The following is a 22,593-nucleotide window of genomic DNA, read 5'->3' as shown; positions in this document are numbered from 1 at the left end:
CTGGGATTATCCTGGTTTGAAGAAATGATAGTGGAATTCAATATGCTAGAGGCATATTCACTATGGTGCTGAATGTTGACCAGACCTAGTCATGTTAATTACCCAACTTTGTCCTAATCACCTAGTCCAAAATACTGCATTGTACACAATGTGCAAACTGTTCAACAACTGAAGTGTGTGTGTTCACACTTAATGGAATCTTACAAAGGGCCATCCATTGCCACAACTACTCTATCCTCAATGATTTGTCTGCAGAAGTTCTGCTCCCTTCTAGACATCACAGTCAGAGTCCATTACTTAGCAGGTGGAAGGGCAGAGATTTTCAGACTGGGCCAGTGTTACTTACTTGTCTAATAAACGTTAGATGGATGTTTGTAGTAGTTTGGTAATAAACATGAGTAATTGGGGCTGATAATGGAAATAAGGGTAAAACTTGGCTAGGCTTTTAAGGGCCTTAGGGTCATTAGCCTACTAAGCTCCTATGGTACCTAGTTCTTTGGTTTGAAGGCTGCTAATATTTCAATATCACACAAATCACATGTAGCACAAAGTCCATAACTACTCTGATTTAGCCTAAATCTTGCCTTTCAGTCTGACTTTTACATAACACCCACAATTTTGCCTTGTTTTTTTACCATGTCCATCCCTTGTAAAACATGGATTTTTTTTTTTAGTTCACAGATGATCAGACACCAAAGCTAGATATAACGGCATTGTAGGTTATTGCCCAGAAAATGCACACTAAACCTGTTCAATTAATAGTGGGCAAACTGCACTCGGTCCATGCGCAGCATTAACATCCAAAGTGAGACACCCATCCTACTAGTGCAGGAAAAAATCCAACTCTGCACCGTCACACTTGTCACTTTGCAAAGACAGAAGTACTGCCCAAAGTCCATGGAGGGGGATGTTTGCAAGCAGGAGACAGTAAAATGAAACAAAGCATCCAGTAAATTGGATATGCACAGTGGAAAGCCACCCTGTCATCCCAGAAGACAGACTGCAGGCACGTGCAGATGGTTGTACATTACCAAAGACGTGAACTGAAATGAAACACAGATTAAAGACTTGCTGTGACTAAAGCAACTCCAATTCTTTGGCTGCATGCCTTACCAGGGAGATTTAAGTGCAAGAGACAGTCATTGTTCTACTCCAGGTGATCATAGCCTACCCCCTTAACTCATACCATCTAAAAGGTCTTCTGGAAGTTTGTACCAACTTCCAATGGGAAGAGCCTAAGCTGTTTGATTTTTATTTTTTAGAATGATGGAACAAAACTGAATCTTAAGTGCAAACAGCAAATTGCCAACTATTTTTTTTTATAGTGGCAGTATTCTAGTTCTTAAACTGGTGTTAAAGAACCACAGTAAACATAGCAAGTTAAGTTAATTTTTGTAAACTTAATACATCAGTAACTACGTTTATACACAGTTAGCAGCACTTGATTATTTCAGCAGAGCTTCCATATGAAGCTACAAAGTTCTCTCCTACTTGGTTGTAGAGGAGACAACTGCCTTTGAACCACTGACTGATCCAATTGCTCTGTTTTGCTATGAAAGGCATGGCTACATTGGAAGCAGCAGTGAACCAGTGGAAGATTTTTTACTCTAATAAAAACAATGTAAAACATTTTCATCTCTGTTTACAGCAGTCTGAGCTAGACTACAAAACTGGTCTGTGGTACGTCATGACAAGTACAAATTCATCTGCAACTTATGCAAGAAGTTCAGCTTAAAAGGAGAACTGCACCCACAGACAAACTTTTATTTCATCATGGTTTGGCATTTCCTACATTTCAACACTGGGACTACTTACAGGTTTTAAATATTTTTATGCATAATTTCTGAGTCTGACTACATGGTGTCTGGCATCTTGAATTCTGATTGTTTAAGTCTGCCTCTAGGTATCCCACAATGCACAGCTAGTCTTTTAAAAAATTAAATCAAGCAGGCCTCTTTCTTCCTAAAGCTCCCGTCACTGCATTGATTTTACATGCATACACTGCTGTCTTAGTTTTAAGTAACATTTTATGCTACTTAATGACTTAAAACACAAACTATGCAAGTGCCACAGGACAGACTTTTCAAAGTGCTTTTTACTGCTGCTTCCTTTTAGAATGGCTAAACTGCAGTTTTTTGCGAAGCCTGAATGGTATTAATTTTGACAGCTAGTGAAATTAGGTGAGAAAGGGGATGGGAAAGGAGTCAAAGTGTTAAAAGCTCATGTACGGTTTCCTTGTTCTAGCCTTTACTTTCTGTACGGGTATGGGAAGGACTAGGGAGCTGTGACATCATAGCATGGGTGTTTTTTTAGGATGGTAATGGTGATGTCAGAGGAGAAAAACAGCCAGAAAACTACCTGAATTCAATGGCCTTGATGACAGTGAATTGGAGACTGCAGCAGGCCGGGACAAGTTTTTTTGAAAGTGAAGACACCACAGTACAGTAAGGTACTGTTCTAGTAGACAGAAACAGTCACTTTAAAATATTTTAAATGATGTATTGTTTATTCATGGCAAAGACTGTAAATAGGGAGAAGACAGTAGAGCATTTAATAGAAGCCCATTGTTGCCCTTTTTATAAGTGGGTGGCCTTTCCCTTCCTTTGATACCATAGTGAGTAAATGAAAAGTACAAGCAGGTTTCAAAGTACCGATACAGTACTGAAATTGTAGTTTAGAGAGAAATGCAACCCAAGAGTTTACACTATAGGAGAAAGTGGAATAACCTTTAAACAAAAAAAAAAAACCTAGAGCAAAAGTGCCCTCTGCTTTCATAAAATATTGGTTAAAAGCTGTCAACTCACCTGTTACACAGAACAACTTCCCTACAAAATGAGAATAACCGCAGCTGTCTCTCCCATTAGTTTTACTAAGCTAGTGATTATTCAAACTTTTCTGAATACATAAACTGCACTGTACCCGTGTTGTGAATGAAGTGACCTAAACACCAGCCTACTATCAGTTGTCAAATACAAAAGCATTACACATGTACATTACAGTGCATATTACAGGTGCATAGGTATTTACTAGACCAACTACAAAGTGCCTCTAAGGCTAGCCATGCATCGCAAATCTGATAAATTCTGATATCCTTGACAAGTGTAAGCAGGGTGGGGGGCTTGGGAGACTACATTTATAAGCAAGGATATGAAGATGAACCATTTACAGGCTGTCTACTGGAGACAGCTACCAAATTAAGGGATGAATTTTCTGCTCCCCATACAATTGTCCAAGTTACACCTGAATTGGGTTAGGAAGGAGCTCTGCTTCACATGGATGGGGAGCCTCTTCCAGAAAAGGGGTAGACTCCAGGATACATACAAATGGGACCTGCTGAAAAGACTTGTATTACAGGCAAAGTTTTTAAGTCTAACAATGGGTTATTCTGGTGCAGAGGCGTCTGGCAATGCCCTGCGTGCCAGGTGTAGATCCTCTCAATAGCCTGCAGGAGACAAAAGGATAGGGCCTTGAGGATGTCTGCATAAGACACGTGTGCTATAGTGAGGAACCACTGTGGGATGCTCTAATTGTTGGATACATACCAAAGGGGGCACTGTACTCAAAACGACAGTTCACAGTTTTCAGCATTCAGACCTATGGCTTCCTTGGACCTAGACATAACTTTATTTATGAGCTGCACAACATAAAATTATTTCCTCACTCCTGTAGTCTCGTGATGGTCAAAGGACAGTAGTCAGTGTCCAAGTTCCCCAACTACTAGGTCAACTGTTATGGGCGTGTTGGCAATGACAGTTACCAGGGACGGCAGACTTACCAAAGGACATTACACATTTCTTGGCATTTACGTAACTGGATACTGGACTTTGTCCCTAAAACTTGCGGGAAAGTCCAGTTTAACCATTACACTGAGCATGGGTGTCCCTCAGGACTGTGTCCAGTCCTCCGCTGTTCACCTTGGTTGACTCAACTGCATAGGCAAGCATGAATCCAACAAAATAAAGTTTGGAGAGGATACCACTGTCATAAGTTGTCAGAAATGGCGGGGAAATCGCCTACAGAAATGAAGTGGAGCATCTGACAGGCTGGTGCAACAGCAACAATCTGGCCTTAAATACAAGAAAGGCCAAAGAATAGTGGACTTCCAGAGGTTGATACATCTCAGATAACCTACCCTGGTCAACTCGCACAATGAAGGCAGCACAACAGTTTCTGTAGGGAGTGCAGATGTTTTAAGGCAAACCTGTCTTAGTACCATCCTCAAAGCCTTCTACAGGGGGACCATCAAGAGCATCTTATATATAGCTTCGTATGGCAACTACAAAGCATCTGACAGAAAGGTTCTCCTGAGGGTAGTAAGGACAGTAGAAAGTCATGGATTCCTTGCTCCAACCCACAGATCTGCACGACACTGTGTGGGAAGGGTTATAAAGAAAACTATCCCACTCATCCTGCCCATGGCATGTACTTCCCCCTTTCCTCGGGCAGACAATATCGCAGCTTACAGTGAGAAACATCTAGACTGAACAGGAGCTTAGTCAGCCTTATAGCTAGAGAGCTGAACTTGAATGCCAGGCATGACGGAATTAATACGGCACTTCCTGTGAAGTGTCATCTATAGTTATCACTCTGGCAAATCACTTCAATAATTGGTAGTTAGCTTGATTTCTTATGCTATTACTTCCTGAATGTGCAATAAATCAGGCGCTAGTCACCACTCCATACATATGCAATATGTACACAGAATACATCATGCTACAACTGATTAAGTGCAATATTCTAAACAATCAATGTGAAGTCAGTGTTGCAATACCCCATATTGTAGGATGTCTTCATGTCAGACTGTGGTAATTTGTGTTAACTGTATGTGCATTAGGTATACAGTTATTCAGAGAGTTAAGTCTTGCACAGGGACCAAAGCAACGTAATTTCGTTCAGCTTGCACTGCTGTGTCCATCGGATACACAAGTTTACTTTGAATTATGTTTCAGCCAGAGGCTCCGACACCAGTTAATCTGCCAGCCCTGCCTGGAGAATATTTGTATCTGGAGGGGATTCAAATGACAATCCTAATTTGCAGTAGTCTGCAAATTTAGTTATCCAGAGGCTACTGCCATGGGCCTTTTCAAGACTAAAAGGAAGAGAGGAGTACGAGGACTACTCAGAGGGGCTCTACTTGCAACTGGCCTCTTTGTAGATGGACACTCCAATTTTCTGGGTCCTGAGCCAGCTGGCTATTCACCAGGTGACATATGGAGTTTATACCCGGAGTTTATACCCAACCTCTCGAGTTTAATGCCCTTGCCAGGTCAAGGTAAGAAGTGTGAACCATTTGACCCTCATTCCCTGCTTTGGCGAGCTACAAGCAAGTATGCCAGGTTGAGTAGGCATAACCTGCCCTTAACTAAACCAAACTGGGTTGGGTCCAGTAAAAAGTTTCTATGCAATTGATTACCACGATGATTCTTTCTATAGATTTGCATAAGAGACTAGAGAGACTTAAGTTTGCTGTTTCCAGGGTCTGTAGATGGCCTGCCTCTGTGCAGAGGACTGTTGCTGTTCTCCATTCATAGACACAGCCTGTTTGGAGGCTACAGGTAAAAAGCAATTCCAGAGGGCTTGATAGGTCACATTTCATGCTATTTAGAAGGCATCCTGGGATACTGGTTGGGCTCACTGATGGTGTTCCTGGCCTAGAGTATTAAAAACCTACTCCCTAGCAATTGCAGGGAAGATGTACTTGATGGCATTTCCTGACTAAGGTTGAGAGGGAGACTGGGTAAAGTTGGAGCCAAATTTGTCAGCCAGTAGGGTTTGCTTCTGGCTCAGTACAAGTGGCTCCATTAACAATGAATTCTGTACACAACTGTGCACTGCCTTGGAGGTTGAAGACATAGCTAAAGAATGCCTTACGGTTATCCTGGGCAGCGAAATTTACCTCAAATTTGGCTTTGGTAGACTTTGCCCACAGAGCAGTTTAGTTAGAGGAGTGTGCTTTTATCCAGAGTGCTGCACCTCCTAATTTTTGTCATGATTCTCTTCCTATTATATAGCCTACTGATGTTGCGATTCCACCAAGGCGGCTTGTTTCTAGTTAGTACGGTACTAATTCATGGGAGGTATTGTTGCCTCTATGCAACTATTAACATGTCCATATAGAGTTTTTATGAACAGTTTGGCCTAGTGTTCTAAGAGTTTACAGGGTCTAAAATTTTGCCACGTTATCACTCACTAGTACGAAGCAAGCCTTAAAGTAGTTCCAGAAAATTCCAGGGTTAGTTGGGGTTACAGGTTATTTTTTTTTACTTCAAAAGCAGGCCATTTTGTGGTCTGACCTTACCAGAGAAAGGATTCACAGGGGGTGTACAACACTCTCCCTTATCAGTGAGGACCAGATACAGTGAGTTACATCTCTGGTTGGTGTGTACTGACAATCTGGTCCAGGGAGTGCAAATACAAAATCCGGGAAATCTCTGGTCTGTATTAGTTTGTGCAGTCTGATTCAGAGTTAACCAGTTGATAAAGTTACCTAAAGATTACGGTACTGGGTTGGATGGCGAGCGTCTCCGGCGAGTTACAAGTTTCCTGGATCATAGAGGGGAACCTACAGCTTGCAAGTTGTATGGGATTTTAACTGTAGTGACTTGAACATACAGAAGCTGAAGTGCACTGTCCTGTCTGACCAGCCTTGAGGTAGATTTTTGATGTAAAAAGAGAGACACACCTCCAACTTTAGTCCCCATCTGTGTAGTAGCTGGTCTACAGGTGAAAGCATTATAACCTCTGTATGCTCAGTGGCATTAAACCCTCAGTGACTACACAGACATTAGCACTCCAAGGCGAGAATAGCTTGTAAGAAATGGAAATTTAGACTCTTGGAATTAAAGCAGCAACACCTTTAGATTTTATTGGTATTGATTTGCTATGTCAGAAGTACTTGGTTTGGCAATGCCAAAGACACTGGGGACGACGACAAGGTTTTAGCAAATATTTGCAAGCCTAGAAGGGGGAGGTGCAGACCATCCTAGGCAAAATAGCATGGCCAACCATCTCTTTTCACCCTGACAAATACTGCACCCCCTTTAGAATGATACCAGAAAAGTCAGTCATTTTGTTCATACTGTGGCATTATCATTGGAAAAGGTAAAATTTTGCTCAGTGCTAGGCTCATACCAGCCTGGGACACAGGGCTCAACGGTGTGTGTGTGTGTGTGTGGTCCAGGGAGGTACATCTCAGGTAATTCACACCCACATGGACTAAGACAGTCATACTGGTACTTGTGATCAAATGATCTCTCCAAGGAGATGAAACCTGGATTCAGTGCTGACCTGCCTTATGGACTTAGTAGTCTCCATGAGATGTGGCTATATGTTTTGAAAGACTGCAAACTAGGAGCCATAGTCATGTCCCCAAATGATGTGGGTTCAGCACATGTACTACTGACAATCTGATTAACATTAGAAGTGCCAAGAGCTTTGCCTCCCATGACATAGGTTCATGGGTAGGTAATAGGCTACTGGCCCAAAGGCCTACGTAAGCCTAGCCAGCAAGGTTCCCTGGCTTACACCACCCAAGAAAGTTATTTTCCTGTGCCATGGTCGAGCAGACACACAGAAGTGATCCCCGGAGTGTATTTCCTTTTTCCCATCCACTCAAGATTTTTCTTGAAGAGTACTAATGAAGAACTTTGCTGGACATAGACTGGTAGCCTGTTCCAGAGTAGGGGAAGTCTCTGGGACAGGAATCTATCCCTCCAGCATGTCCTGTTAATTGTGGTGACAAGGTTTAGGTCCCTACAGCGTGTAGCATGTTCCAACAGCTCTGGGTTTGACATCACTTCATATGTTAGGCAGAGATCACCTCTGAGTAGGAGATATGCTACGGAGTAAAGCTGGAGTTGGAGACTATCAGTGTAGGGCATTTGTTTGAGGCCAGTAATCCTCTGTGAGGTACTTCTGTGGCCTTTCCAGCTGCTGCAGATGTTTTGAGGTACATTGCAAAAAGGGGCGTTGTACTCTATAATGGGTCTAATGAGTGCCGAATAGAGAGGAACAATAACCTTTTCAAGGATGAGAATCCTTTTATGATGAGGTGCCACATAGGACTTCCTGACTACTGTAGCGATGTGACTATCAAAGGAGAGACTACTGTCCAACTGGGTCCGAAGGTCTCTTAATCACACATTCGGTGTCAAGTAGATTGCTGCCCATGTGGTAGTTCGTGGGTACAGAGTTTTTACCAAAGGGGAGGACACTGCACTTTGGCATTGAGTCTGAGGCCATGGCTCTCGGGGCCCCTCTGTAGGATGTCCACATCATTTGGGGACATGACTATGGCTCCTAGTTTGCAGTCATCTGCAAACTTCGCTAGCCAGAGGCCTTCCATCTTTGGCATCTACTTCTCTGAAGTACAGGCCAACAGGAGAGGTCCCAGACCTGAACCTGGTGGTACTCCACATCACTGGTTTGAGGTCAGACTTGGAGTCTGCAACTTTTCAGTGTGGGTTCTGTCAGTGAGCCAGTTGGCAACCCATCTTGTGACCTAGGGGATTTATACCTAGTTTAGTGAGATTAGCTATAATTCCAGAATGGGGGATGGTGTCAAAAGTCTTGGCGAGGTCAAGATAGGCTGTGTGAACCACCTTACCCTCATCTACGGCTTTGGTGACTTGCCTCAAAGTCGATCAGGTTCTGGAGGCATGATCTGCATCTATAACCCCGAACTGGGTGGGATCCATAGTTTGGAGGTTACCAAAGTCTTAAGTTCCACTGATGATACGTTCATGGCCTTGCAGACCAAGCTAATAGGAAGATAGTTCCCAGGATCAGTGGTGGCTCCCCCTTGTGGAGCGGGATAACTGTTGCTGTGTGCCATTCAGTGGCCACAAAGCCTGATGCGAGGCTATTATTGAACATGGTGCTTAGGTGGGGAGCCAGTTCGTTCTGAAGTTGGTGTAAAACGCAGCCTGGGTTGTTGTCAGGTCCCATGGATGCTGTGTTTTTGGCTTTAGAGAGTGCAGCTTTTACCTGCATAGTTGTGATGTACAGGGGACTCTGCATTCTTCCTGTATAGGTATGGGCCCTTAAGTGGGTGGTGGTGGGGGGGTTAAGTTAGCACTGAACCTGTCTGCCAGGATGTTGGCAATATCAGTTGGTTCTGTAACTTCCATGCCATTGTGCTGCAACTCAGAGCAGATCTGGGTGTTGCCATAGAGATTGACAGGTGGTTGTCCTTAGAATTAGTGGCGATGGTTTTCGTAGCTAGCTTTGGAGGATGCTGACCAGGGAGCTCCTCCACTCATGGGATTTTACTCTCCCTTGCAACGGTTTCTTCCATCTGTTGTACGGTTTGCTTATAGCAGGGGACCACCAGATTAGCTTCCTTTTTTTGGAGGATAGCACAATCCATGCATTCGTGTAAGTGCTTATAGAGTGCATTTGTGTAGGATTCAACAGTTGTAACTGTACTGTCCATCTGCATGGATGTCATGAAGTTCACCACTTGTCTTAAGAAGCAAGTAGGCTTTGGAGAAATTTTACCATAGTTTCCTTAGTGGGGATGGGATGGGGATATCAAGGGCGATTAGCTTATGGTCAGATCGGACCAACGAGGAGTTGACTTCAGGTGTGAACACCAGTCACTCATGTTGGTAATGACCAAGTAAAGGATATTGTTGCCCCTGGTGAGGGCGTGGATAAGCTGATAGAGGGCATTGGAGTTTATGAATTCCAGAAAGCATTGAGCTAAGGAGTTTGTACACGAGTTTTCCCAGTTAATGGTGGGGTAGTTGAAGTCGACCATTATTTGAGTGTTTGACTGAACCCCAATACTTTCCAGTACATCAAGAGAAAAGTGGGAATCCTGGGGCATGATGGGGGATCTGTAGCAAGCTACAATCTGGATTGCAGTTTTGCCCAGAGTCAGCTGCACTTGGATAACCTTGGATGCATTATGCTGAGCAACTAGCCTGGAGGTGTGGATATCCTTAATGAATATGGACACACTACCTTCAGTGTTTCGGTCCAGGTTACATGGCCGGAAAAAAGTGTGGTACGAGTTGCAGCCTGGTAGTGCAGGGGTGCTCACAGGAGCTTTCAACCAGGTCTCCGTCACCGCAGAGATATCAATGTTCCCCATTTTAAGGAGTGCCTAGAGCGAGTGCATTTTGAGATTGACTTAGCATGGAGTAGCATTACCCTCAGTTTTTGCTTGCCTGTTCCTATTACGGTGGTGAATTTGTCATTTGAACCTTGCCTAAGAAAGGCACTATAGGGGCTGCAAGAGCCTTAGCCAGTATCCCTGGAGCGACAAGTGCAGGCCATCTCTGGCAAAGCATCGTGGTCCGTCACCCATGTCATCCCAAGCAGACAGATACTGGATCCTCAGAATGACACCAGAAATCCAACATACCATATAAAAGTTTGTGAATTAACTGGTTGTCAAACAGGAGACAATTTCTACATTGCCTCAGGACACCCTTATCCACAAAGCTGGTAACTGATAAAGGGAAAGTTCACATCCACGGCAGACCCTTTTTACCAATTATATTCTCACTCAACCATCTGATGTTGGGAGCATCCAGTATTCAACTCTGGGGAGTGACAGTCACTGCAAACTAGTCTTGGGTGCAACTAGGAATTGGGCGACATTTCACTACTGCCTTCAGGAAAGATGTCAACTAAAGGCATCTACATCTATATAGGGCACTGTCAAACACTCTAGGGAAACTACTAAGTAGACCCCAATGACTTATGGATAAAGTAGGCAGATATTCTGAGGCTGAATTAGACAAACGGCAATCAAGCAGTACTTACTGAAGCTAGTCAATGACAAGAAGAGTTGCCTGAATGACTACTGCCTGTCTACTACTTACTGCTGGTCTCACTACAGCTTCATGAGACTGGGACACGTTACTTTGCTTCTTCTCACCCAAGAGAAGGAGACCACCGGCTGATTGGCGATAGAGAGTCTCGACTGAGATTATGCAAAGGTCTTTAGACTTCTTGTAGCCTTTTCCTGGTAGTCTGGGTTACTACTCAAGGCAACCAGGAAGGTCAGACACTTGCTGCCGAATCAGAAACTGTCAGGAATCAATGCACTCTGCTCTCACCAGAAGCAAAACAAAAGCACACATTCCAAGCTGGCACCTATGAAGCAGTTATTAGGCTTTCCAGTGATCAGCTGTCTCTAGGACAATGTCCCTTTGCTCCTTCTCTCAAGCACTAATCCCAAAATGAGAGGCATGTACAACAGACCACCCAAGTAAGCCTACTACATGTTCTCTCCAAAATGAACCCCTCCAATAACAGTTGTAGGCAAGGATCTTCACACTACCCATCTTCCCCCATCTACAACTTCAGACTACACAAAAAAGTGAGAAAACAGAGTTTAACTCTGCTCACACAAACTAGCATTTGCTCCTTTAGATGCAAAACACCACTGCAGTCACACCTTGTTCACTTTAGCTAAAGCACCTTACCTACTGGGAATACATCCAAAAAGGTGCAGAACCTTTCCACTGTTTTCCCTCCACATTAAAGTGTATATAATGAAGGGGAATGTTACTGTCACTGGTACCTCATACCAATGATGGCAAAGTATGACTGGTCTTAAAGGGAAGTCTGTCATTTGGAAGATAGAGGCATACTCAAATAACAGCCTGCAATTTTATTAGCACAACGGAATGTTGAGTTTGCCAGTGACTCCAGTAGGACTAAACACAGGTTCAAAAGGTCAGCTTCCCTTTTGGCCATAAATGTAAAACCCTTTAAAATACCGCTTTATGCCCTGAAATGAATGCCACTTGATCCAGCACCAAAGAAGTCTGGTCCATTTTGCAAAAGGATTTCCAACAGGTTTACAAGTTTCAGGATTCTAACAATGCTTTGGGCAAACCTCCCCTATGGGATCAAAGTTCCATCTTTCCCACTAAGTTCCATGCTGCTATGGCAGAAGTCGCATCTTAAAGACCTTCAAGCCTCTCCCTCTCTACTCAAGCAGAAGTACAGGCGCAACTTACTTTCACAGCAGCAAAGTCTGAAGAGTACTGCAACACCAGCAATTCCTTCAAAACAGCTGCAGAGTAACATCTTACAAATTGAGACTCGCGGAGATTAAGCACCCCCCTCCCCAACAGTTGGGACTTCCACCACACTCCTGTGAGTGAGGGGAGAAATGACACTTGCTAACTTGGCAGAGACTTCAAAAGTAACATTACATCAAACTATTCACAAGAGCTGGAAAAGATGATGCGGTTTCAAAACAGCTAACACAAGTTCTACCTCCATGGGCTCCACCTCTCAGTACCACATGGACTAAAGACTAGGACTTCTCACCTTACAAAGCAGCAATCTAACATTGCTGCCCGACAGCTATTAATGAATTAACTCCAAGGAAGCTCAGGAAGTTTGCAATGCAAATTCCAATGAGCAGAGCCTAAACCCCTACTGAAAATCAAGTTACGACGTCACATTTCAAAATGTTAATCTCTGGAACCACAGGCGTTATGAAAAAAAGTACAACTAGCAATCCCTTCAGCACAAACTATTTTTATAGTGGTAATATTCTTTCAGCACAAACTATTTTTATAGTGGTAATATTCTTTGTTTTTAAGTCAAACTGACTTTTGTAAGTCAGACTAACAAATTAAGGTTAATGTTTTGTAAATTTAATCTCAGCAAACACTCAAAACGACTTACAATATCTCAGCAACCACTCAAAGTTACATCCATACTGTCGAGCGGACAGCTTTCATATGAGGCTAAGAAGTTCTGTTTGTTTTACTTTGTTGTTCAGATAATTAGAAAAATGTGCAAGTTACATCAATTAGTATCATAAACAGTCAACATTTCTCTACTTGCACGAGAGAAATTGAGTTCGCCACTGTCGGCTTTAAGATGCTCTTAAAATAAACCTTGTACATTGCATCAATACGATGCAAACATGAAGCAATATTTGACACCTAGAGGTGTCAGCAGGAGTTAACTGCACATGCACCTGGAGGTGTCACTTGGATCTTATGAGTTAAAACCATCAGGAATCAAGTTACTCAAACCGGAGATTCCACTCCTGCAGGACCTCATTCACCACTGCAAATACAAAGTATTCTGGATAAAAACTGGAACACATTCTTTCTTGAGCAAACAGTTTTTGTGGGCTCTAACGTTTCAGTATGCATCCCATCATAGCATTAAGTACCTAGAACAGGGAATGGACAGCAAGGGAAGGAACAGGAAACTGACTGTCAATGTTGAAGAGTGATGGGCTACAGAGTTCCAATATGACAGCACAGGATGAAACAATGTAGTACAGGAACATGCTATAGAACTTTTGCCCGCAGAAACTGAACAAAAATGTGCACTCGGTTTAGAAGAAATGAGCCAAAAAAAAAAAAAAAAAAAAAAAAAAAAAGATGCTTGATTTATTGACAGACCTATCAAGATCAAAGAAAAACAAATTGCAGGTTGTCAGTACCCCCGTCAGAAATTGATAAACAGGAACACAGTGATTAAGACTGCCTATCACAAGAACACATGGTAGTGAAAGAAAGGAAATAAATCTTACTATCATGGAAGTATCGAATAGAGGAAACTATAAAGCAATTAAGACATCTCTCAATAGAAGATGGAACAAAAATACTGAGAAAGATGGAAGTGATAAAAGCAACATGCATTACTACAACAGATCAGGATCTATCATGCACTACCACAAACTAAAATTTCCAGTACAGGCAGATTAAGAAAGCAAATGTATAAAAGGACATCTAAAAGAAGCAATTTACTGATTACCCAAAAAAGGTTTAGCAGAGAACTGGGAAAAAGGTAAAAGGAACCGAAAGGCCTTCAAAATGTGTTTTTCTTTTTTGGTGAAGTATTTATGAAGATTCTCTGCAACATAAAGACGCTAAATAAACAGAAATAAAAGAATGAATAAATTTAAAGGTACAGGATATGAAATGGGATGAAGTATCAGCCAGTGTGTGAAACAAAATTAAGAAAAGCCTCTAACTGGAAAACCCCAGGCCCAGATACAGTACCAAACTTTTGGTTAACATCTATGCAAGAATTAGCCAAGAGCAACAACTATTTATACGGGCACCCCAGACAGCAACCTGGCTAACAGAAAAAAAATGTGCCTACTTAGGTTCATAGATTAGTACTAGGCTAACTGTCCTTGTGGACCACTTTAAGCCTAGCCAGTTACCCCATGTGAGAATTAAACCCTGAACATTTTGTTTGTAAGGTAAACAGCTTAACCATTATGCCATCCTCCCACCCTTAAAAGTGAACTTGCAAGCTACCCTAAAATTATAGGCCAACAACTTTCTTCTGCCGACGCATCTATACACTGGAATTGATGCAGTTTATAGTCACTCAGAAAACTCAATTATTGCAATAAAACAAAAGGGCAATAAAAGAAAGTAATATGGAACAAAGGATCACTTGTTGTTAAGGCTGTAGTGGAGAACTGTGAAAAGGGGAAGAACCCAAGGAAAAACCATGATAGTATCCCAAAATTCACGGATAAAAGAAAGAATGCTTAAAAATGTACAAGATACACCCTACACTGATCCACTACATTACAGTGACCATGAAACAGTGGCAGACCACTCTGAAATTAAGCCATGATTAAGGACAAATCATCCCAGGGTGACTGTCATGCCCTTAACCCATTAAGCTGTCTAAACAGCTTAGGCTATGGCTATAATTTGGCTCAAAAAAAAGTACACTTTCCTCTGTCCAAAAGTCTCAGACAATATAAGAATGTCATTTGGTCTTGATAAATGTGCAAAAGCAACCTTTAAAAACAGGTACATGTCAAGCAGAGCACCTCATTGGCCATCTTCAAGAGAATTGAGTGGATGAGAAATAGAAAGTTCACCCCCGGGATCATTTCAGTGGCCCTACTGGACAGAGGCACTGGGAAATAATCAGGCAGCATTTTGCCAAGGAATCCTTTGGGCTAGGCTTGTAAAGACTCCAGGGCCATTAGCCCAGTACACTCCTATGAACCTATGAAAACTGCAGCACCACGAAATCAGTACTTTGAACAAGAATGTAAAGAACTTTAGCAAGAGGAAGTGTATAGATATTTGGGAATTGAAGGATCAATAAAGCATGAACAAATATGAATAAAAAAGTAAAAATACCTCAGAAGACAAATTAATATGTAAACAAGGATGCTTCATGCTCAATTTTTTTTTAATTTTATAAGAGTGCATAACAAGATTACATATCTCCCATTCTGAAGATTACATGTACATATCTGCAGCTGTGGGACTGCACATATCTGCTGACCTCAAGTTCCATAGTGAAAGTCTTGGGAGACACGAATAAATTTAAGATGACTTTTTAATCTAGTAAAAAAGATACCAGCATCAAGCAGAAGGGAAATCAAACCAGAAACAGATAAAATCAGGCAGTAACCAAATGTGCCAAAAAAAAAAAAGTGAAGGACCAAATGAAGGCAGAAACGTGGAAAATGCACAAATATACTTGCAAGTACAGAAAACTTCTCAAAGAACCTCATGTTGATCAGAACTGAATGCAGGCATGGTTAAGGAAACGTGAATGCAAACCAAGAAATAAAAGGTTAATAACTGCAGCCCAAGAGAGTAGGCTATGTACAAGTTGGTTTACAAAGTCCATTGAACATGAGGGAGAAATGTTCAAATTTAGGTTTTGTAAAAACAGAACTGGAAACACTTTCACACCTCATTGCTGGTTGGGACATATTAATGGCAAGAGGACTGCATACGGAAATGCATAATGTGGCAAGACTGTTGCACTGGGGATTGTGCAAACATTATAGCACTGAAGTGTCAAACAATAGAAACATGAGCCACAAAGCATCAAGTCTACATAACCCATTACCAACAGTTCAAAAGTTAGACGCTAGAAAACCGGATATAGTGGTCCATGAAGAGAAGTACCAGTGATCATTGAACGCAGCACACTCAGCAACTACAGTGTCTTGTGTAGAGAGTCAAATATCAGGATTTGCAAGCAGCAACAAGAGCAATGTGGAAGAAGGATACCCAGACAGCTCCAATCCTAGTAGGAACAATGGATCTTCAAAATCTACCATCATTCAGATGTTACTAATACACACAACTCCATTGTGGGAGGAATCACTACTGCACAAACTGCAGGTGCTGCAGAAAGCACTTCTGGCTGACAAAGATTGAAACAATACTAATTTCATGAAATTAAAATAATCCTTTGACTTAGGAAAGGAGTCCACTGCTGTCATGGTATTGGAAACTTAAAAGATTAGGAGAGATTAAAAAGGGAGTATTACAAAGGGATAAGCAGGCAGTCTCATTATTGCCAAAAATGTCCCCCCCCAACCCTTTCAAGTACAGAACAAGCTCTACAGACCTCTCACTAGTGGGAAGGGAGAACCCTACCAGAGGGGCATGTAATGGAAACTTCAGTAAACTCGCTATACCCACATGATCATTAAATACTCACTGTTAACACAGTTCAAGTGTACAGCATTATGAAAAATATTCATTGAGGAACATGGTCTTTTTACACAAAGTTAAACATTGAAAGGATCTGCCACACATTGTGTCAAGATTTTTTTTTAACTCAACCTTGGTAAGCGAGCAACGAGTTCTTTTAAAAGTAACCATTTTTAAACCATCCTGCAAGCTTACATTGTTAGCAGGCATTCCACGTTTTTGGAGATGGAAAGTTGAAAGCTAGGATAGCTCAGGGGAAACAACCACAACCAAACTCACTCCCCAATTCCAGTACCTTTTCCTCACCACCATGCAGGCTTTTCCCCTTAGGAAAGTGCTCAGTTTTGAAGGACTCAAAACCCCATCTTATGCCTGAACCCACAAAGATGCTTTTTCTTTCAGCTAAACCACAAGGGATAAACATGGGCATGGGGAGTACTACCTGAAGGGTCACAGCCCCACTGTAGTGGGAAATACATTTGCTACAGCTACCAAAAGGTCCTGACTTCTTCAGAGATAGCACAGTGATGCAGTCACTCACTGGTACTACATAGGACAAAATTGGTTCAAAGGATGCATGACATTTAAATGAAATACAATACAGGGAACAATAAAAAGGGAATCTCACATTAATACATTTCCTAGAAACCAAATCAAAATTAGTGTGTACGGCCATGTTCCTAGAAAGCATCCACTAGGAACAGTTCCATGAAAGGAACAGGGAGAGCTCCTCAAGCAACTTTGGAGGAACAAGGCAAAATGTTCCAGGTATATTACTGAAATACCAGTTAATGCTGAACCTCCCAAACCTCAAGAGGTCTTAAAAGACATGGAGTCATCCAGGTCTACTTTAAAAACGAGGAGCTCTGGTTATCAAACTTGTTTAACACACTTCCAAAATTAGCATTAAAACACCCATTACTTCTGGGCAAAGAATAGTACAGTCTCTATGAAAGGAGACTGATGCAAAGATGCCAAGAACTCACCCCCCAATGTGCGTCTTCCAATATAAGACTAGGGAGATGCACATCAGCCACAGCAAAAGCAGTCAGCGGTGCAGTCCCACACCGCTATGGAAGTTTTCATGAACTGCTCGATCTAGATTTTTACTCTTGGAAACAGAAGCATTGAATTGTGTTTAATTACCTAACAAAATATCTGTTGACTCCACACAAAAGTTGAGCAGGACGGGGGGGAAAAAACAAAAAAAAAAAACACAGATCTAGTCAAGTTCACATTTAATGTCCTCATTTTTAGCAAGCGAACAGGCAAATAAAATCTCAGACAGACCACATGACTACCAGAAGTTTGCTCCAACTGAAATCATTGTAATGTAGTCCACAGCACATGTAATCAAATTCTTAGCATATTAAAGAGGACTGCAGCTAAAATAGATTCTCAAATAAGGAAAAGATCTCTACACAAGTAAATTTTCTCAATATCAAATGCACAACACACCCACCTCCTAGGACGCTTTTGTTTGTTTTTTGTGCGACTTTTCCTAGTTGGTTTGGGCAGAATTCTCCTCTAAGGTGAGAAGAAAACAAAGAAAAAAAGCATCAGACCAGCACATTTCAAATTTAAATATTAAGCTTTACTAAAATAAATACTTCTACAAAAATTAAGCACATTTATTTTAGAATTACTGCACAGTTCAACTCAGACCTTCACAGTCTAGGAGGATTTTGCTTTTGGTGCACACAATGACTTTAGGTACATCCTTCATGTATAGAGTTTAAACTGAATTACTGGAGCTCAACTACGTTATCAACCCATGTATTCTGTTTAAAGAATGAAAAGAACGATCCCCTGGACCAATTCACTAACCTAGTTAATAAAGGCCAAACAATAAATTATGCTGGCACTAAAGCAAATCCCACTGTACAGACAACCACCATCTAAAAATATCTAAAAAAAGCATTTATCCACAAATTACTAGGGGAGGGCACCCAATAAACTTACAAAATGCTACCCTCAAAGCAAGCAATTTCAACTAAGTGGCATTTCTGCGGAGTTTTCAGACCAGCATTGCTCAGCTTATAATGCTACCAATATGCAGTCATAGGCCTGGAAAGCACTACAGCCAAACAAGTCACCATACACTGATGTACAAAGTAAACTGCACTCTCTCAAACTTCTGCAGAAGTGGCACACGTATCTCAGGAATAACCTTTTGTTGACTATACTCAGCACAAAGATAACTGAAGACGCAAAACAAAACGGAGTTTCCAATACTTTGTGTACAACTCCGATCAAGTGCACTGCACATGACCCCATATTTTACATGCATACTTAATACCACCACTTGTGCAACAGATGAGGGAATAATGGTCCCCTAAGAGAAAGCTGCTGCATGTATCATGTAAATTTAGTGATACAAAGCTGTAAACTCTCTCCAAACGAATATTTAAATTGATCGGGCATTGAATGAACTGAAGTAGGCGTTCACAATGCCTTAACAGTCTTGTCAAGGGACAATTTCACACAGCAGCCAAGAATTTCCCCACAATCTCCTTGCAGCCATACCCCCTCATTCTTAAGCTCGCCACCCACACAGGACAAGCACACACCACTTAATTTCTTTACTCAAGAAATGAAACCAGACTCATTTGGGGGCCAAGGAGACTCCAGACATACTACCACAAGGCCTTATCATTCCTCCCAAACTTGTTAACATTAATCAGGTGTTTGTGGGTACAAGTCTCCATTATCCCCACTCCTCTTACAAAAGCCAATTCAAAGCAATCTAGAATTGTTACAAACCCTAGCCACTAAGCCCCTTCATCCACAATTCTATTAAAATCAAACTTCAATGACATGAAATTTTCACTGAAACCACAGAAATGTGCAAGATTTACACAATTTCAGTAGACTATCATGGACTCACAGAACATCCGCGGTGGTGCAGCGGTAGCATCGTTGCCTCACAGCAAGAGGTTCTCCCGTTCAATTCTCTGCTGGAGTGCCTTCTGTGTTGAGTCTGCATGTCCTCCCCGCGGTTGGTTGGGCATTCAAAAGACATGTGTAAACGGGCGTGCCTTCATTGAAGGTCGAACGTCAAGCTGGCACTTCGGCATTTGTGCAACTCTACTGCCAATCATTAGCAGACCGGAGTTCCACTGTGGCGCCCCCTAACCGGGAAAAGCCGAAAGACACTGACTCTCAGAATATCAACATACACAATGTACCTAACTTGACTTCCAAGACAGCTGCACACAGATTAGTTTAAATTAGTGTCCCCTAATGTAAAAAAATAAAGGGGCAAACACAAGAGTGCCACTGAAACAGTGTGTAAAATGAAAAATGTAGTCGCTAGCAAGTACACTGAATGACACATTGGGGGGGGGTCAGCCAAACAAAAAACAAACCGGCATTCAAAACATGGAGATTTTCTTCAGACCCAGAGAAATTGGAACAGATCACATTAACTTTAAGAAAGCACAAACAAGAAACTAGACTACTGTTCCGCAACAGTATTTAATTGAAAGAGTTTACACATGCCAAACTTGGCAATAAGAAAGCAGCCAAGTACAGTAGTTGCAATCAAACCAGCAGAAAGTCGATTTGACAAAACTAGAGCAGAAAGGCAAAGTATCAAAACTGGAGACTGTAGAAAGTGATTTACTGTACAGCAGGCAGAAGAGAAGCAAACTCATCCAGTGGTCAGGGAATGTGTACAGCCATGTGTGACATTCAAGCTACAGTATCCAGATGCCTTCAGAACTCTTCCCGAGGGATCAAAACACTTCTGGTGCAGAATGGGCTTCGTAGTAAATATTCATTCAAGTGAGCCTGCAAGCAGAAAGACGGCTCTACTGTTAGAAAGATCATAAGCAAAGGTTCAGAGAGATCCTGCCAGTGAAACTTTTACCAAGGATTCAAAGGAAAATTTTCAAAACAGGGAGCGAACACACAGTAGTACCTTGGACATGAACCAGAGTCAGACGTTGGTAAGAGAAGACCACCAACATTGAAATCAGTGAATAAGTTACAGAATATAAAGCACATTTCTGAAGTGTGAGCTTAAGACAGCTAATTTGCAAAAAAAAAAAAAATTGTGAACGTCTAGATTAATGCCTTAAGCTATAAACAAGGTGGGGTCATCAGGGGGACCTAGAATGGAACATGCTTGTAGACTTCTGAACAAATTTATGAAAATATTTTGTGGACTATGAATTTAGTAAGAACTCTTGACAATTTACATTCCTCACGGTACAGTAAGTGGCTAGACAAAGGACCTAGATAAAGGTAAATTATCACATGAAGTTTCAAATCTCACACCAATAAAAAAGTACAGTTTTGTACCTACCATAAATGTAGATGTCCGATAGACATGCAACTGCAGTCATAACATGTGGGTTGTCCTGCCTCAGGCAGCCCTCGGTCGGCCGGATTCCAAAGTCTGGGTCCGACGTCGGCTGATGTCGCATTTCTCTCCGACGTCAGAGCGGCTGGAGTACGTAAGCATCAGCAGACGCCATTTTCTTCAGTGTTTCTTGCCCCAGATGCCAGGTGCCCTCCAAGGAAGGCTGTAATCAAATTGGAAGACAAAAACAGGATTCCAGACAAATATATGAACAATAAAACAAATACACCATAACAGATATCCCCAGCTAAGAGTGATGGGGATAGGAGTGGACCCTAAGCACAGAGGGGTATGGAGGGAGGGAAAACCCGACTGCAGTTGCATGTCTCTGACATCTACATTTATGGTAGGTACAAAACTGTACTATGTCCTTCAAGAATGCAACTGCAGTCATAACATGTGGGTAGAATACCATAGCTTAGCTGGGGGAGGAGGTATGCTCTAGGAAAGAGATGGTGTGGCAATCAAACCCTGCAGGACTGCCGAAGCAAAGCCTGCTCTGGATCTGGAATATAGGGGGAGATTGTAGTGTTTTGAGAATGTATGCACGGAGCTCCATGTAGCAGCTTCTAGAATGTCCTTTGTAAGCACCCCTCTTAAAAATGCTGTAAAGGTGGCTGTAGCTCTGGTGGAATGTGGTCTGACATAGGCTGGAACAGTCTTTCCATGAAAGGAATAACAGAATCTGATGCAATGTCCAATCCATTTAGAAACAGTCTGTTTTGAAATTGCTTTTCCTTGGACTGCAGGGGCGTAAGCTACAAAAAGCTGTTCAGACTTCCTACTGGCCTTGGTTCTGTCCAGGTAGTATCTAAGTTGTCTATGAATGTCCAAGGTATGTAAAAGCCTTTCCCCCTTATTCTCAGGATTGGGGAAGAAGGCAGGCAGATGAATGGCTTGATTTAGAAAAACCCTGGATACCACCTTTGGCATAAAGGTAGGGTTGGTCCTTAATGAAACCCTGTCTCTGTGGAAAATAATAGAGAGTGGTATTGCCATTAGGGCCTGTAGTTCCGAAACCCTTCTTGCTGAGGTAATTGCCAACAGGAAGGCTGTTTTCCATGAGAGAAATTGCAAGTCAACTGAAGCTGCTGGCTCAAAAGGAGGTAGAGTCAGTTTTTCTAGGACAAAATTGAGGTCCCAGGCTGGCACTGGGGCCTTTCTTGGTGGCTTAATGTTCTTGATTCCCCTGAGGAATTGTCTTAGTAAGGGGTGAGAAAAAACAGGAGGATCAGTGTGGTATCTAGCTGAAATAGCAGATGCATGTATTTTTATTGAAGAATATGAGAGGCCACTCTAACATATCTGCCAAATATTCCAAGATAAGTGGGATGTTCAGTAATGATGCATCATGCCCTTTGCTGGTATTCCAATTGCTGAATCTTTTCCACTTTGCTAAGTAGACCTTTCTGGTGGACGGTCTTCGAGCCTCTGTTAGTATCCGCTGAACTTCCTTGGAGAGAGGTCAGCTGAATTTATTTATGGGCTCTCCCAGGCTGTTAGCTGCAGAGTCTGAAGGTTTGGATGCAGTGTTTCGAAATTGTGCAGAGTCAAAAGTAGAGGCCACTGAGGGAGGGCCCACCTCCTGGTGTGACATATGCTCCGTAGTAGTGGGTACCAGTGTTGTCTTGGCCAATCCGGAGCTATTATGATTCCCTTGGGCTTCTCTGCTTTGATCTTTAGTAATACTGAGGTCATCAGTGGCAGAGGTGGGAATGCATAGATTGCTAGGGAGTTCCAGTTGAAAGAGCGAGCATCTATTTTCCAAGCCTTTGGATGGTATGTCCTTGTGCAAAGTTTTGG

At 42.1% G+C, this 22,593-nt stretch overlaps 1 protein-coding gene across 1 annotated transcript in view; it reads right to left on the bottom strand.

Moving 5' to 3' along the window:
- The window catches only part of RPS7 (ribosomal protein S7), a 254,090-nt gene that overhangs the window by 177,695 nt on the left and 53,802 nt on the right, over positions 1-22,593 (bottom strand). Inside the window, exon 5 of the mRNA XM_044070449.1 lies at positions 17,887-17,951. Coding sequence (XP_043926384.1) covers positions 17,887-17,951 — 65 coding nt within the window. The remainder of the gene's footprint in view (positions 1-17,886; positions 17,952-22,593) is intronic.

Source organism: Protopterus annectens, chromosome 1.part0 (genome assembly GCF_019279795.1).
Source record: "Protopterus annectens isolate FY-2018-M chromosome 1.part0, PAN1.0, whole genome shotgun sequence".
Taxonomy (NCBI): domain Eukaryota; kingdom Metazoa; phylum Chordata; order Ceratodontiformes; family Protopteridae; genus Protopterus; species Protopterus annectens.
This window is presented reverse-complemented; position numbering and strand designations above follow the sequence as displayed.